The sequence below is a fragment of the Bos javanicus genome, chromosome 20, assembly GCF_032452875.1.
Source record: "Bos javanicus breed banteng chromosome 20, ARS-OSU_banteng_1.0, whole genome shotgun sequence".
NCBI lineage: Eukaryota > Metazoa > Chordata > Mammalia > Artiodactyla > Bovidae > Bos > Bos javanicus.
In genome coordinates this window covers 25372370-25387583 of record NC_083887.1, presented here as the reverse complement: position 1 = coordinate 25387583, position 15214 = coordinate 25372370, and the positions used below count along the sequence as shown (strand labels likewise).

The window sequence follows — 15214 nt, the reverse complement described above, 5'->3', positions numbered from 1 at the left end:
TTTATTTTATAATCCACAGTTAATCATTGTCCTTATGGTTAGTAGTCCACAATACAAACATATTACTAACAATTGCCTCAGAAGATAGTTTTGTTTTGTATGTCTAGTATCCATGGATTACGTTCAGGATTTACTGGGAAAAGACTGATATAAAATAGTATGTTTCATAAGTTTTTCATATGAATACACACGTCAAAAAAAAAAAAAAATCTTTTGCCAGGCCATGTGTCTAGATTTTTCATTTGGAAAATATGATCATTATAAGAATCAACTACAGAACATCAAACTGAATACAGCCCTTTCCTGAGGGCTTGCAAACTGAATCTGGCAACATTTTGGAAAAGTACTACTTTAGGTTCTCAATCACCAACAAGCCCTCTAGCTCTTCTAGTGGGCTCAGCCCCTTATATTGAGTCCTTTGAAAAAATTATGAGTTGCAGGTGTTGAAATTTTCAAGCATTTTCTTTCCGTCTCTTCATTAACCGGTATGTAAACCAGTCCTAACAGACAAGGATTATACTTTATGAGGCTTATATTTACACTTAATGCACTTCTTGCATTTTTCTTCCGTCCATTTTCCTTCTTATCTCTTGCAACCAAACGTTGCACCTCTTTTTAAAACTCCATTATTTAACAAAACACCTAACAATAATGAAATTAACCAAACCCTCCCTACTCTTTTGCGTTGCGGTTCCATGGGCTTGAAAACGAAGGAAGCTTGTCCCTTGCGGTGATCCGTCCTAGTGTCTGCCTGTAGCAAGATGGCGGCGGTCTCAATGTCAGTGGCGCTGAGGCAAGCGTTGTGGGGGAGAAGGGTAGCGACTGTAGCTGCCGTTTCCGTTTCCAAGGTTTCGACCAGGTAACAGGATTATGAGGCTTCTTCTTTAAGCTTCTCGGGTCTCTTCACCTTTGCGGAGGTCTCTCCTAGCTGGATCCCGGAGAAGGCCTCGGGAAAACGTCCTTTGCTGACCCTTTCCTCGGGAGAGGGCGGGTGGATTTGGGGCGATCTAGGGGAGCTTGGCCAGGCGAGTCGGGGCGTGCATGCGGGGAGAGGAGAGGAAGACCCCTGGTTTCTTGGAACCATGCATTGCTGCTATGGGAGAAGAAGGTCTGGGGTATGGGGTTGTCTCCGAAGCTATGAACCGAGCTTGAGCCCCCAGAGAGGAGGCGGAGTCTCATTTTTCTTCCCTTCTTTCTGAAACCGTCCGTTTTTCACCTGTTTGCCCATCACTCCAGTTTTTACTGGAGGGTTGAATGTCTCTTTCCCTTACACGACTTTAAGTGGTATTGATTAGGTTTCTGAACTGAAACATTTTATTTGTCAGGCTGCTTGGGAGGAAAACTTGGTTGGAATTCAATGTTAGTAAAATTACTGCTCCTAGTAATACTGGAAAGTAATTTTTAAAAGGCTGGTGGTAATGCTGAGATTTTTCCCATGTAGAATTTTATTAAAGCCTCACTGTAATTCAGAGATTGTTGTTGTTCATTGTTTTTCATTGAAGCATTTTTGTGATGGTGTTTTCTTTTTTGACTGCATTACTTAATCCTCCATTTCCCTATTTTTCTGCATTTTCCTGGTTTTAGTATAACAACAGCTCACGCGCCCACACACATACTATCTAGCATTTCTATTTGCGAAAAATTTATTATTTTGTTAAATTGTTGTTTTCACAGCTTGTTAGTACAAATATAAACTAGAGCTTTTGTTGATTGTCTTCTGCAGGAGTGCTTAGAACAGCGATGCAAAGACTGGATGGACAGAACTGAAGGGGGTGTGAGGGATGGGAGTGTTAAAAATTGAAGAGAGAGTCTATTGAAATTAGTTTAGTGTTGTATTAAACATAAAGGGAATACAGAGAGTTGGAAAGAGTTAATTAGAAAGGATTTTGGGAGATAAGTTTTATTTAGGTTTTAAATAGTGGATGATGGATGGGAAAGATGCCCTAGGTAGGGTCAGTGGCTTATTAAAAGTCTTGAGGGCAATATATACATAATACTGTTATTGTTGTTGTTTAGTTGCCAAGTCGTGTCCGACTCTTGCGATCCCATGGACTGTAGTCCCCCAGCTCCTCTGTCCATGAAATTCTTCAGGCAAGAATACTGGAGTGGGTTGTCGTTTCCTTCTCTGGGGATCTTCCTGACCCAGAGATGGAACCCGCATCTCTTGTGTTTCTGCATTGGCAGGCGAATTCTTTACCTCTGAGCCATCAGAGAAGCTCATATACATAATATAGTGTCATTGAAAAGTATAAGTTTGTAATTAACTGTTCTACTTATGGGGAACTTGAAGAATGTAAAGTATTTCTCTAAGATACTCCACTGGTTAACCTAGGTCTAGAATAGAGGTGACCCAGGTTAGCTATTCTCCTAGATACTATGGAGATTAATTTTGCATTTCCAAGTAATTCACAGTAGCCCTTGAACTGAGAGCAAATTTGAAGGGTCCATGGCCAATCAAAATGTGGCTGTAGGGAATTCCCTGGTGGTCTAGGGGTTAGAAGGACATCGCTGTAGCTCAAATGGTAAAGAATCTGCCTGCAGTGCAGGAGACCAGGGTTTGATCCCTGGGTCAGGAAGATCCCCTGGCGAAGGGAACGGCAATCCACTCCAGTATTCTTGCCTGGAGAATCCCATAGACAGAGAAGCCTAGTGGGCTACTGTCCATGGGGGCAGAAAGAGTTGGATATGACTGGGCAGCTAACACACACTAGTGCTTAGATAAGCCAGTATGAAGCCCTTCCAGCTTCAATCCCAGGTGGGGAACTAGGATCCCACAAACTTCCGGGGCGTGGCCAAAAATAAACAAAACATGGCTGTGCTGTATGTCTAAGTCACAGCCATTTTGTTAGCAATTTATAGTAGTTGAAGTTAAGATACTAGATTTTGGAAACTCTGGTAATTAGTCTTATCCACATTTAAAGAGTTTCTGCTTGCAAATGTGTTAGAAGAGATTTGAAAATAAAACTTTAAACCATGTAAAGATGAACTGTTTCAGATATTGAGTGAAGTTGCTCAGTCGTGTCCAACTCTTTGTGACCCCATGGACTGTAGTCTACCAGGCTCCTCCATCCATGGGATTCTCCAGGCAAGAGTACTGGAGTGGGTTGCCATTTCCTTCTCCAGTTTCAGATATTAAAATTCTTAAAAGTCAAAGCAAATTTTAAACCCAAGTCAAATGATACACTTGTTTGCTTTCTTTACTATATATTTTTTTCTTTTTTTCCCTAAAGAGCTTATGTTGTTAATTTCATCTTGAGGGAAATGTATGGCACTTCTCTCTTACATAGTATTTGCTTTTTATCCTTAAAATCTCTTTACATTATGACTTGTGAGTAATGAGGATCTGGAAAGGTGGAGTGTGGAAAGAGAGCCATTAATGGGGAGATATACATCTTAAATTCATTGTATTTTATTACTTTATTTGCAAATGATGTGACATTTCAGATCACTTAAGTAAAATGAGAGGGGAGAATCAGTAAGGCCCTTGGTAAGGAAGGGAGTAGTGATCAAATACTAAAAAAAAAAAAAAGAACTGTTAGCAGAAGGAAAGAAGCAGTTAACTGGTACATTAACTTATTAATGTATGAATTTAACTGCAGTATATCTGTAAAAAACCAAAGAGACCAAAAACCAGACAGCATGCACACACAAGACAGAAAAAACTAAATGGTGTCGTTGATTTCAGCTGGTCCGGTTACTGAGCACCTGCTCTAGAGTGAGTGTGTTTCCAGGTGCTTCTCATTTCCCTGGACTGAAGGAGAAGGGAGAAAACCCTGGATATATGGCTTACACTTTTCCTTACTTTCCCTGACATTCCTAAGGGATTGTCCAGAGTAAGTTTAACTATTTAGATATTAGTCTTCTCCAAGGGATCTTCCCAGCCCAGGGATCGAGCCCAGGTCTCTCGCATTGTGGGCAGATTCTTTACCAGCTGAGCCACCAGGGAAGCCCAAGAATACTGGAGTGGGTAGCCTATCCCTTCTCCAGTGGATCATCCCAACCCAGGCATCAAACCGGGGTCTCCTGCATTGCAGGCGGATTCTTTACCAGCTGAGCTATTAGGGAAGCCCAGAGAAAAATGGCATTTTATTTCAAAATAGCAGTATTTAGGACTCAGGACATTTGATACAGTGGTTTTGTTTTCTTTAACCTGTTCATGTATACTTATCTCACCTAGCCCTGTTCTATCACTTCTTTCGATTGGACTGTCTTGTGTTTATCTCAAATATAGCTCCTTAGGTTCTTCAGAGGGTGTGTTGTTAGTACTGGTGGGAGCTAAGTGTATGGGACCTTTTTGTGAGGCCTGTTTTGTATTGTATTCTCTTGCTCTATCTTATTTTTCAGACTTAGATAAGCCAGTATGAAATTATGAGTTTGCAGGAACCTTCAATGAGTAAGAGGTACTAAGTTTGATAAGAGTTCTCTGTATATTACACCTTGCTGAGAAACTGTCTCAGCCTAAATTTGAGAAACACTTGTTTTTCAGTTGCTGTCATATCTGACTCTTTGGAACCCCATGGACTGCAGAAGGCCAGGCTTCCTTGTCCTTCACTATCTCCTGGAGTTTGCGCAAACTGATGTGCATTGAGTCGGTGATGCCATCCAACTGTCTTATCCTCTGCTGCCCCTTCTCCTCCTGCTTTCAGTCTTTCCCAGCATCTGGGTCTTTTCCAATGAGTCGCTTCTTCGAATCAGTTAGCCAAAGTATTGGAGCTTCAGTTATTAGGACATTTAAAGTCCGCAGATTGGCTTCTGCTGGATAAACAAATTCCTCTCTGAAGGGGAGCTACTTTTTGCTGTCTGGAATGTATCAAGACCAAGTTTTGTGAGCTTGCAGTGTTTATAATGTGCTTTCTAATAGGTTTCATTGTTTTGCTTATTTTCCTCATTAAAAATATCCATAATTAGTTGGTCTGTTTTCATCAGTAGCATACATATTTGTTGAATTCCTCTTAGGAGATTTAAAAACTAGTTAAATATTTTAACACTCTGAGCTCCTGCTTTAGAGTGAGTCTAGAGCACTCTCAGTTCAGTTCATTCGCTCAGTCATGTCCAACTCTTTGCGACCCCATGGACAACAGCACTCCAGGCTTCCCCATCCATCATCAGCTCCCAGAGCTTACTCAAACTTATGTCCATCGAGTTGGTGATGCCATCCAACCATCTCCTCTGTCATCCCCTTCTCCTCCTGCCTTCAATCTTTCCCAGCATCAGGGTCTTTTCCAGTGAATTAGTTCTTCGCATCAGGTGGCCAAAGTATTGGAGTTTCAGCTTCAGCATCAGTCCTTCCAATGAACATTCAGGACTGATCTCCTTTAGGAGGGACTGGTTGGATCACCTTGCAGTCCAAGGGACTCTCAAGAGTCTTCTCCAACACCACAGTTTAAAAGCATTAATTCTTCGGTGCTCAGCTTTCTTTATAGTCCAACTCTCACATCCATACATGACCACTGGAAAAACCATAGCCTTGACTAGATGGACCTTTGTTGGCAAAGTAATGTCTCTGCTTTTGAATATGCTATCTAGGTTAGTCATAACTTTCCTTCCAAGGAGTAAGCATCTTTTAATTTCATGGCTGCAGTCACCATCTGCAGTGATTTTGGAGTCTCAAAAAATGAAGTCTGCCACTTTTTCCACTGTTGCCCAGTCTATTTGCCATGAAGTGATGGGACTGGATGCCATCATCTTAGTTTTCTGAATGTTGAGTTTTAAGCCAGCTTTTTCACTCTCCTCTTTCACTTTCTTCAAGAGGCTCTTTAGTTCTGCCATAAGGGTGGTGTCGTCTGTGTATCTGAGGTTATTGATATTTCTCCCTGCAACCTTGATCCCAGTTTGTACTTCATCCAGCCTGGCATTTCGCATGATGTAGTCTGCATGTAAATTGAATAAGCAGGGTACCGATATACAGCCTTGATGTTCTCCTTTCCTAATTTGGATCCAGTTCATTGTTCCATGTCCAGTTTTAACTGCTTCTTGACCTGCATACAGATTTCTCAGGAGGCAGGTAAGGTGGTCTGGTATTCCCATCTTTTTAGAATTTTCCACAGTTTGTTGTGATCCACACAAAGACTTTGGTGTAGTCAGTAAAGCAGAAGTATATGTTTTTCTGGAACTCTTTTGCTCTTTCGATGATCCAACAGATGTTGGCAATTTGATCTCTGGTTCTTCTGCCTTTTCTAAATCCAGCTGGAACATCTGGAAGTTCTTGGTTCATGTACTGTTGAAGCCTAGCTTGGAGAATTTTGAGCATTACTTTGCTAGCCTCTGAGATGAGTGCAATTGTGCAGAGACTAATTCTAATTAGTCTAATATTAGAATAATGTCTTGGCACATAGTAAATTTTACCTAAATATATGCTGATTTTATTATTGGTTTAAATAGGCTGAATATTTTCTTTTTTTTAATCTTGTTGATGGATATCGTGGTAGATGATATTATTATTTATAACATTTACATTCCCTGTGACAGGATTATGCATCACTGCCCCATTTGCCAAATGATTTGTTTTGACCAATGAAATCTTAACCAGAAATGGCTGCTGCTGCTGCTGCTGCTAAGTCGCTTTAGTCGTGTCTGACTCTGTGCGACCCCATAGACGGCAGCCCACCAGGCTCCCGTCTCTGGGATTCTCCAGGCAAGAACACTGGAGTGGGTTGCCATTTCCTTCTCCAATGCATGAAAGTAAAAAGTGAAAGTGAAGTTGCCCAGTCCTGTCCGACTCTTAGCGACCCCATGGACTACAACCTACCAGGCTCCTCTGCCCATGGGATTTTCCAGGCAAGAACACTAGAGTGGGTTGCCGTTTCCTTCTCCAATGCATGAAAGTGAAAAGTGAGGTGGATGAAACTGGAGCCTATTATACAGAGTGAAGTAAGCCAGAAGGAAAAACACCATACAGTATACTAACGCATATATATGGAATTTAGAAAGATGGTAACAATAACCCTGTGAACGAGACAGCAAAAGAGACAGTGATGTGTAGAACAGTCTTATGGACTCCGTGGGAGAGGGAGAGGGTGGGAAGATTTGGGAGAATGGCATTGAAATATGTAAAATATCATGTATGAAACGAGATGCCAGTCCAGGTTCGATGCACGATACTGGATGCTTGGGGCTAGTGCACTGGGACGACCCAGAGGGATGGTAGGGGAAGGAGGAGGGAGGAGGGTTCAGGATGGGGAACACATGTATACCTGTGGTGGATTCATTTTGATATTTGGCAAAACTAATACAATTATGTAAAGTTTAAAAATTAAATAAAAATTAAAAATAATAATAAAAAAAAAAGAAAAGAAAAGTGAAAGTGAAGTTGCTCGGTCGTGTCCGACTCTTAGTGACCCCCATGGACTGCAGCCTACCAGGCTCCTCCGCGCATGGGATTTTCCAGGAAAGAGTACTGGAGTGGGGTGCCGTTGCCTTCTCCAGAAATGGCTAGGTCACGTCAGACACTAGCTCCAGGAACTTTCCCATGTTTTGCCATGTTGTTTTTTCCTCTGCTGTCCCAGGTGGGCTTTTTTCTTTCAGCCTAGATCCTGGAACAAAGATAACATGGGGAAAAGCAGAGCTGATTATTATAGGTTATATAAAATATAAAGAGACTAAGAAATAAAATTTGTTATAAGCCACAAAGATGTTTGGATTGTCGACTACCTCAGAATAACAGCCTATACTGACCCTTACACATACACATGAAAATAAGCAGGTTTTGGTATATGCACTGATATATCAGTAATTAGGTCACAGGCTTTTGGAGGGATGAAAAGATTTTTAATTCATTTTTCTATACTTCATAGCACCTAGTGTAATGGGTCTTACAGTAACAACGCTTATCACATAGATGAGTAAATACATATTCAGAGATGGTAAGGAAAAATAGGAAGCCATAGGTAGTATTTCTGTTAATAGCCTCATCAGTGAAAACCAGGTAGGCAATAACCTACTAAATGTGGATATAAAATATCTACAACTCACATTCTTTTCTAATCATTTGCTTTGGTCTGAGTTGAGGATATTCACCTAAAACCCTGTTAACTTCTGGACTGAAGTTGTCTCATGAATAGATCTTTTTTGTATTCATACATTTCTTTGAGAAGTGTCCTGATTCCTCTTTTGTTTTCAAATTTAAAAAAGATACGGAAATGAAATTATTTGAGAAAGTGTACTCACGGAACATCTGAACTCTTTAGGAATAATAGTAACTAAAGGTAATTATTAGACTTGCTATCTGCAAGCTACTTGAAGTTTTTAAAAGTTAATAATAGTACATGGGACTTAGTGAAGACAAATGAGCCAACTTGGTTCCTGTATAATACATGTTAGAAGAGGTCTCTGTTTGGGGATAGGGTGAATACAGGATAAGACCATTTCAAATGAAATATATATCTTTTGGTGAACATTGAGAATCATTTTTGTGAAGTTTATTTTGAGTACAAATTAATAATAGCAGCTAACATTTCTCACTTACTGTGTATTAGCCACTGGGCCAAGGACTTTACCTTCGTTATCTCATTTCTCAAAGTAATCCTACGAACTTAGGTGTTTTTATTCTTATTTTTCAGATGAGGAAACATTTTTAAGTTTACGTTACTAGGAAATAGTCTGACTTAGCTAAAGGAATATGTGACTTTTGCAGGAAGAAATATTATGTCTGATAATAGTAACCTACAACTCGTGTGTTCTCTTTTTTTTTTCCTTTTAGCAAGGTATATTTTTTATTTGAAAGACTATCTGATGCTCTTTACTTTCACTCCACTATTCCTTTTATACAATGAGAGTCTCCAGTTGAGGAATTGGGGTTTTTTTGTGTGTGTGTGTGTGTGTGTGGTAAGGGTCTTTCCCCTAAAGTTTGTCATTATTTCTGATAAGAGACTGTAGGTAACTTCATGATTATATTGTCTTTCCCTCTTAAACAAGATACATGTTATGTATATTGAACAAGCTATACTGAAGATATTTTTCTTCCTTACTCTCGTGATCATTGGGAAAAAGTTATTGTATTCTGTTGCCTTTAAAAACTATCAAGTGTCTGCTATGCTTTCTGAGTTCTTGTGTCTGCTTTTTAATAGTGTTTTTGTGTCCTTCCTTGACTTTTCTGCTCCCCTTTAGCATTTCCATTACTGTTTTTCATTTATAATGGATTTGAATACCAAGCAAATAAACCTATTAGAATTTTGTATAAGGAGAGGGAGAGGGTGGGGAGATTTGGGAGAATAGCATTGAAACATGTATAATATGTATGAAACGAGTCGCCAGTTCAGGTTCGATGCACGGTACTGGATGCTTGGGGCTGGTGCACTGGGACGACCCAGAGGGAGGGTAGGGGAAGGAGGAGGGAGGAGGGTTCAGGATGAGGAACGTGGGTATACCTGTGGTGGATTCAATTCGATATTTGGCAAAACTAATACAATATTGTAAAGTTTAAAAATAAAATTAAAAAAATAAAATAAAATAGAATTAAAGTTTTGTTGGTGGCTGAAATTTACTTTATTGTGATTACAGCCTTGAACTTTTTAAAAGTTGACAGATAATACATATAATTGTTGTTTAGTCACTATGTTGTATCTGACTCTTTTGTGACCCTATGGACTGCAGCCCATCAGGCTCCTCTGTCCTACATGAGCTCTTTATTGTAACTTTTTTTTCAGTTTGCAGTATCCAGACACCCTGATGGAATCTTTGCAGAGATCATATTCTTCATAACAATTTTCATCCGAATCTTTGGATATTTTAGCAAACTATTTGAAGTCGTTTGTCCTTTAAGTAATGGCATGAGAACAATTCAGAATTTGTTTCAAATTCTGTTACTGAGCATTTTAATAGATTAAATATTAAATTATATTAAATATTAAAGTTACATTAAATATTTAATTAAAATTAAATTGTATTAAATATTAAATAGTATTTCATAGATTAAAATACTAAGGTTCTTTAGAACTAGTTGCTCAAATGTGACTTTTTTTTTTGACTTTACTGTCTAGACTTAAATTTTTTCCTTTATGGGACCATGCTCAAGTTCAGTTTTTAAACTCTTGCTGTACATCAAAATCACCTGTTGTGTGCATAAATAATTTAGATGTCTTGGTCCCAGTATATATTGGCTCACTAAGTTTAGGTTGAGATCTACCTCTGTAGTGATTCTGAAGGGAAGGGAAGGCTGAAAACTGCTGTTTTTGTTTAATAGTTTCCATGCTGTATCTTGAAGGATGTCAAAATACATTTTACCTTAGGTGGAGATTTTAAAAAACCAGCAAAAATGCTTCTATTTTTGTATATTTTCCTAATCTGAGTTTTATGTTTTTTACCCATGTATTTTATAGAGGCTTTTTCTAGGAGATACTTTCCTTTGAGGCAAAGCAGGCATTTTGATAATTTTGGAGAAAGCAGGCCATGTTACTCACTCTCCAGAGACTCTTGTTCTTCCTTTTGGAAGGGCTCAGGTTTAATATAGCGCAGCTGTTGAACTCTGCCCTTCAGAGTTTTAAGAAGAAAGTGTTTTATCCTTTAAAATGGAAATGACTTTTTTAGGGAGGTGGTCTTTGGCTGGATATAGTTCTCTAAGAAAGCTTTTCTAGAGTTCTTTTGTTTCAGTGATTTCTTAGAATTGTTTCAGATGTTTGAGAGCACTATCTCTGAGAGTAAAGATCTGGCTGCTTTTGTAATGTGTTTTGCTGTATCCTTAACAAAGCTAGATGAAGGATTTAATTCTTTGTGTTTTCTAGGACTCAAAAATATGTTCTTTTCTTTATTCAGCCACTCCATACATAAGTAAATGGTCCTTGAATAGGTTTACTAGACAAAAGATCCTGTTCTAGATGACTGTTCAGCAAGCCATATGCTTCTCCTAAAAATGTCAGTCTGTCCTGATGAGCTTTAAAGTGAATACAGATGTTTTGGCTCTTTTGAGGACTACCACCCTTTGTGTGGAAAGAGTACTTTTTCAAGAAATTTCTTCAATATAGAAGTTTGCATGAAATTTATATTTGTAACTTTTGTCTTTTATGTCTAATGAAATTAGCTTTAATTAGTCATTAATAATTTAAATTTAATGTCCTTAGTACAAATGAAATTTAAAGAAATAAAATAGGTCTTAATAAGGCTTTTGTTAAGGTTTTGTATTTATTTGGTCTTTTTAAAATTGGAAACTTAGAGTGCTATTAAATATTTTTGTGCAATGAAAGGTGATATTTTGACACAAAGGGATACCTTTTTGATTTTCAGTGTCTTCTACTTTGGTAGGTTAACTGTAGAAGTTATAGTTCATAGATTCATAGAACGTTTGAGGTGAAAGAAAACTCTCGGATCATCCTGTCTGATCCTTTGTTTAATGCAGGAATCCCCAGAACTTTCTGCTTCTTGATTATCTAGCACTTGAGGAATATACGGTGAACTTCTAGCCTTAGAAAGCCCTCTGTACTTTATTTAAATTTACTGGTAAATGAAGTTTCTCTTTAATACTATATGGAAAAATTGTAACCCTTATACATATGTCAGCCCTTCAGTTAATTGAAGACATTTGTCATCAGTCATTCTCCCTCTGAGTTCTTGCTCCAGGCTTAGCATGTCTAGTTTGTTTACCCCTAATTAATGACCAAATTTCCTAATGCTTTACTACTTCTTGGTACTCCTTAGGATGTATTTCATTTTTCCAGTATCTATCTTTGAACTATATACTGTATTTTTAACTAAATGAGGTGATCAAATGTGGTAGTTTAGCAAATTGAAATCATAAAAGAGTTGACTCTTGACTGGATTTAACATTTAAAATTTTTTTAAATTATTAAGAAAAATTCACTATCTTCCTTTGGTGAACAGTTTTTAGAATTTTAACACATGTATAGATTTGTGTGATTACCTCAGTCATCAGGGTACAGAATAACAAAATACCCCAAAAAACTCCTTCTCTTCCCCTGTAATCTCTGGCAACAAATAATCTTTTCTTCATCTCCTTAGTTTTGTGATTTTGAGACTGTAATATTAATGGAACCATATGGTATACAATCTTGTGAAAATTGGTTTCTTTCATTCACCATAATGCCTTCGAGAGTCTTCTAAGTTGTGTGTATCAATAACCCATTCTTCTTATTGCTAAATAATATTCCGTTGTTTGAATGTACCACAGTTTATCCATTTACCCCCGGAAGGTCTTTTGAATTATTTCTGGTTTTTGGCAGTTGTAAATAGAGCCACTTTTAAACATTTGTATACAAGATTGTGTGTAAACATTTCATTTCTGTAGCATATATATCTAGGAGGGAGATTCCTGGGCCATAGGTAATACACTTTTTGGGGGGCTGTTCTGGGTCTTCATTGCTGTGCATAGGCTTTTTTCTCACTGCAGTGAGTGGGGATTTCTAAGTTTGGTGTGTGAGCTTCTCATTGAGATGGCCTCTCTCATTGCAGAGCATGGGCTCTAGACTGCAAGGGGGCTTCAGTGGCTGCAGTGCACGGGCTCCGTAGTTGCAGTTCCTGGGCCTTAGAGCACAGGCTCCATAGTTGTGGCAGATGGGCTTAGTTACTCCGCGGCATGTGGGATCTTCCCAGACCAGGGATTGAACCGGCGTCTCCTGCATTGACAGGTGGATTCTCTACCACTGAGCCACTAGGGAAGGCTCAGGTAATATACTTTAACTTTATAAGATACTGCAAAACCATTTTCCAGAGTAGTTGTACCATTTTGCTTTTCCAGCAGCAGTGTATAAAATTTAGGTGCTTTGTATCCTTATTAACATTGGTATTGTCAATATTTTTAAATTTAACCATTTTAATTGGTGTATAATAATTCGTTGTCTTTTTTTTAAACAACTTTATTGAGACATAATTACCATATAATTCACTCATAGAAAATATATGATTTGATGGTTTCTAGCCATCTCTGGGGTCGCACAGAGTTGGACACGACTGAAGCGACTTAGCAGCAGCAGCAGCAGTATATTTACTTGGAGAAGGAAATAGCAACTCAGTCCAGTGTTCTTGCCTGGAGAATCCCAGGGACGGCGGAGCCTGGTGGGCTGCCGTCTACGGGGTCGCACAGAGTCGGACACGACTGAAGCGACTTAGCAGCAGCAGTATATTTACGGGCTTCCCATAGCTCAGTTGGTAAAGAATCTGCCTGCAGTGCAGGAGACCTGGGTTCGAGTCCTGGGTTGGGAAGATCCCCTGGAGAAGGAAATAGCAACCCACTCCAATATTCTTGCCAGGAGAACCCCGTGGACAAAGGAGCCTAGCAGGCTACAGTCCATGTGGACAAAGGAGCCTAGCAGGCTACAGTCCATGGATTTGCAAGAGTCAGATACAACTTAGCGGAGTTGTAAACTGCTACTGTTCACTGTCAGTTTTAGAACATCACTCCAAGAAGAAATCCTGTGCTCATTAGCCTTCACTATATGTTTTTCCCTTTCCCTAGCTCTAGCCAGCCACAGATCTGCTTTCTGTCTTTTGAGTTTGCCTACTCTGGGCATTTCATACCAAGAGAATTATATGTTACCTTTTGTGACTGGCTTCTTTTAATGTTTTTCAGGTTTATCTGAATTGTAGCATGTATCAGTACTTTATTCATTTTTATTGATCGATGATATTCTGTTGAATGGATATATCACACTGTTTATCCACAAGTTGATAAGACATTGGGAGTGTCTACCTTTTGGTTAGTATGAATAATGTTCTATGAACATTGACTTCCCAGGTGGCCCAGTGGTGAAGAATCTGCCTACCAATGCCAGAGACACCAGAGGCATGGGTTCAATCTTTGGATCAGAAAGATTCCCCTAGAGGAGGAAGTGGCAACAACCTCCAGCATTCTTACTGGGAAAATTACATGGATAGAGAAGCCTGGCGGGCTACAGTTCTTGGGGTTGCAAAGGCACACAGCAGTACTGTGAACATTTGTGTACAGGTTTTTGTGTGGCACAGGTTTTCATTCTTTTGGGTGTATCCAGATTAGTTGAATTGCTGGATAATATGATAACTTTGTGTTTAGCCCTCTGAGTAATTGCCAGACTCTTTCCAAACTGGCTGCACCGCTTTACATCCCCACCAGCAGTGAATGAGGGTCTTCACAACCTTGCCAACACTTATTACTGTTTTTGTTATAACTGTCCCAGTGAGTATGAAGTGGTATCCAATGGTTTTGATTTGCATTTCCACTATGGATAACTTGTTGTGGTTTTAATATGTATTTCCCGATAGCTGATAATATTGAGGCCAAGTGTCTGTTATATCTTTTGCCCATTTTTAAGTTGAGGTGTCTATTTTCTTATTGTTGAATTTTGGAGTTCTTAAAGTACTCTGGCTATAAGTCCGTTGTTGGATATGTGGTTTGCGAATATTTTCTGCTCATCTGTAGCTTTTCTTTTCATTCTTTTAACAGTATCTTTTCGAGAGTAAAAGTTCTTAATACTGATAGTCCAGTTCACCAGCCTTTTTCTCTTATTTATTGTACTTTTGTTGTCATATTTAAGAACTCTTGGCCTAACCCTAGGGCATGAATATTTTTTACTCTGTTTTCTTACTGAGGCTTTGAAATATTTTTATTCAGATCTATGATCATATTGAGTGAATTTTTATATAAAATGTGAGATTTAAGTTGAGGTTAATTTTTTTGCATACAGATGTACGTTTGTTCCAACACCATTTATTGTAAAGGCTATTCTTTTATAATTGAATTGTTTTTGGACCTTTGTCAGTGTTCAGTAATATTTGTCAGGGTTTATTCCATTGATCTAAATCCCTTTGCCATTACCACACAGACTTTGATTACTGTAGTTTTATGGTTAATGTATTGTAATTGAGGAGTTGTGATTCTTCCGGTTTCATTCTTCTTTTTCAATAACTTTTTAGCTATTTGAGTTCCTTTGCTTGTCCATCTAAAATTTAGAATCATTTTATCCATATTTCTGAAAATTCCAGCTGGGATTTTGATTGGTATTGCTTTAAATCTATAGATTAATTTGAGGAGAGTTGGACCATAAAGAAGGCTGAGCGCCAAATAATTGATATTTTTGAATTGTAGTGCTGGAGAAGACTCTTGAGAGTCCCTCAAGATCCCTCCAGCAAGGAGATCAAATCAGTCAATCCTAAAGGAAATCAGTCCTGAATATTCATTGGAAGGACTGATGTGGAAGTTGAAGCTCCAATTCTTTGGCCACCTGATGTGAAGACCTGATCTTGGGACAGATTGAAGGCAAAAGGAGAAGTGGGTGGCAGAGGATGAAATTGT

General features: G+C 38.7%; 1 protein-coding gene across 1 annotated transcript in view; it reads left to right on the top strand.

The window, feature by feature from the left end:
- Positions 1 to 726: 726 nt before the first annotated feature.
- NDUFS4 (NADH:ubiquinone oxidoreductase subunit S4) overlaps positions 727 to 15214 on the top strand; it is a 112407-nt gene continuing 97919 nt past the window's right edge. Inside the window, exon 1 of the mRNA XM_061393546.1 lies at positions 727 to 859. Coding sequence (XP_061249530.1) covers positions 762 to 859 — 98 coding nt within the window. The 5' untranslated portion in view covers positions 727 to 761. The remainder of the gene's footprint in view (positions 860 to 15214) is intronic.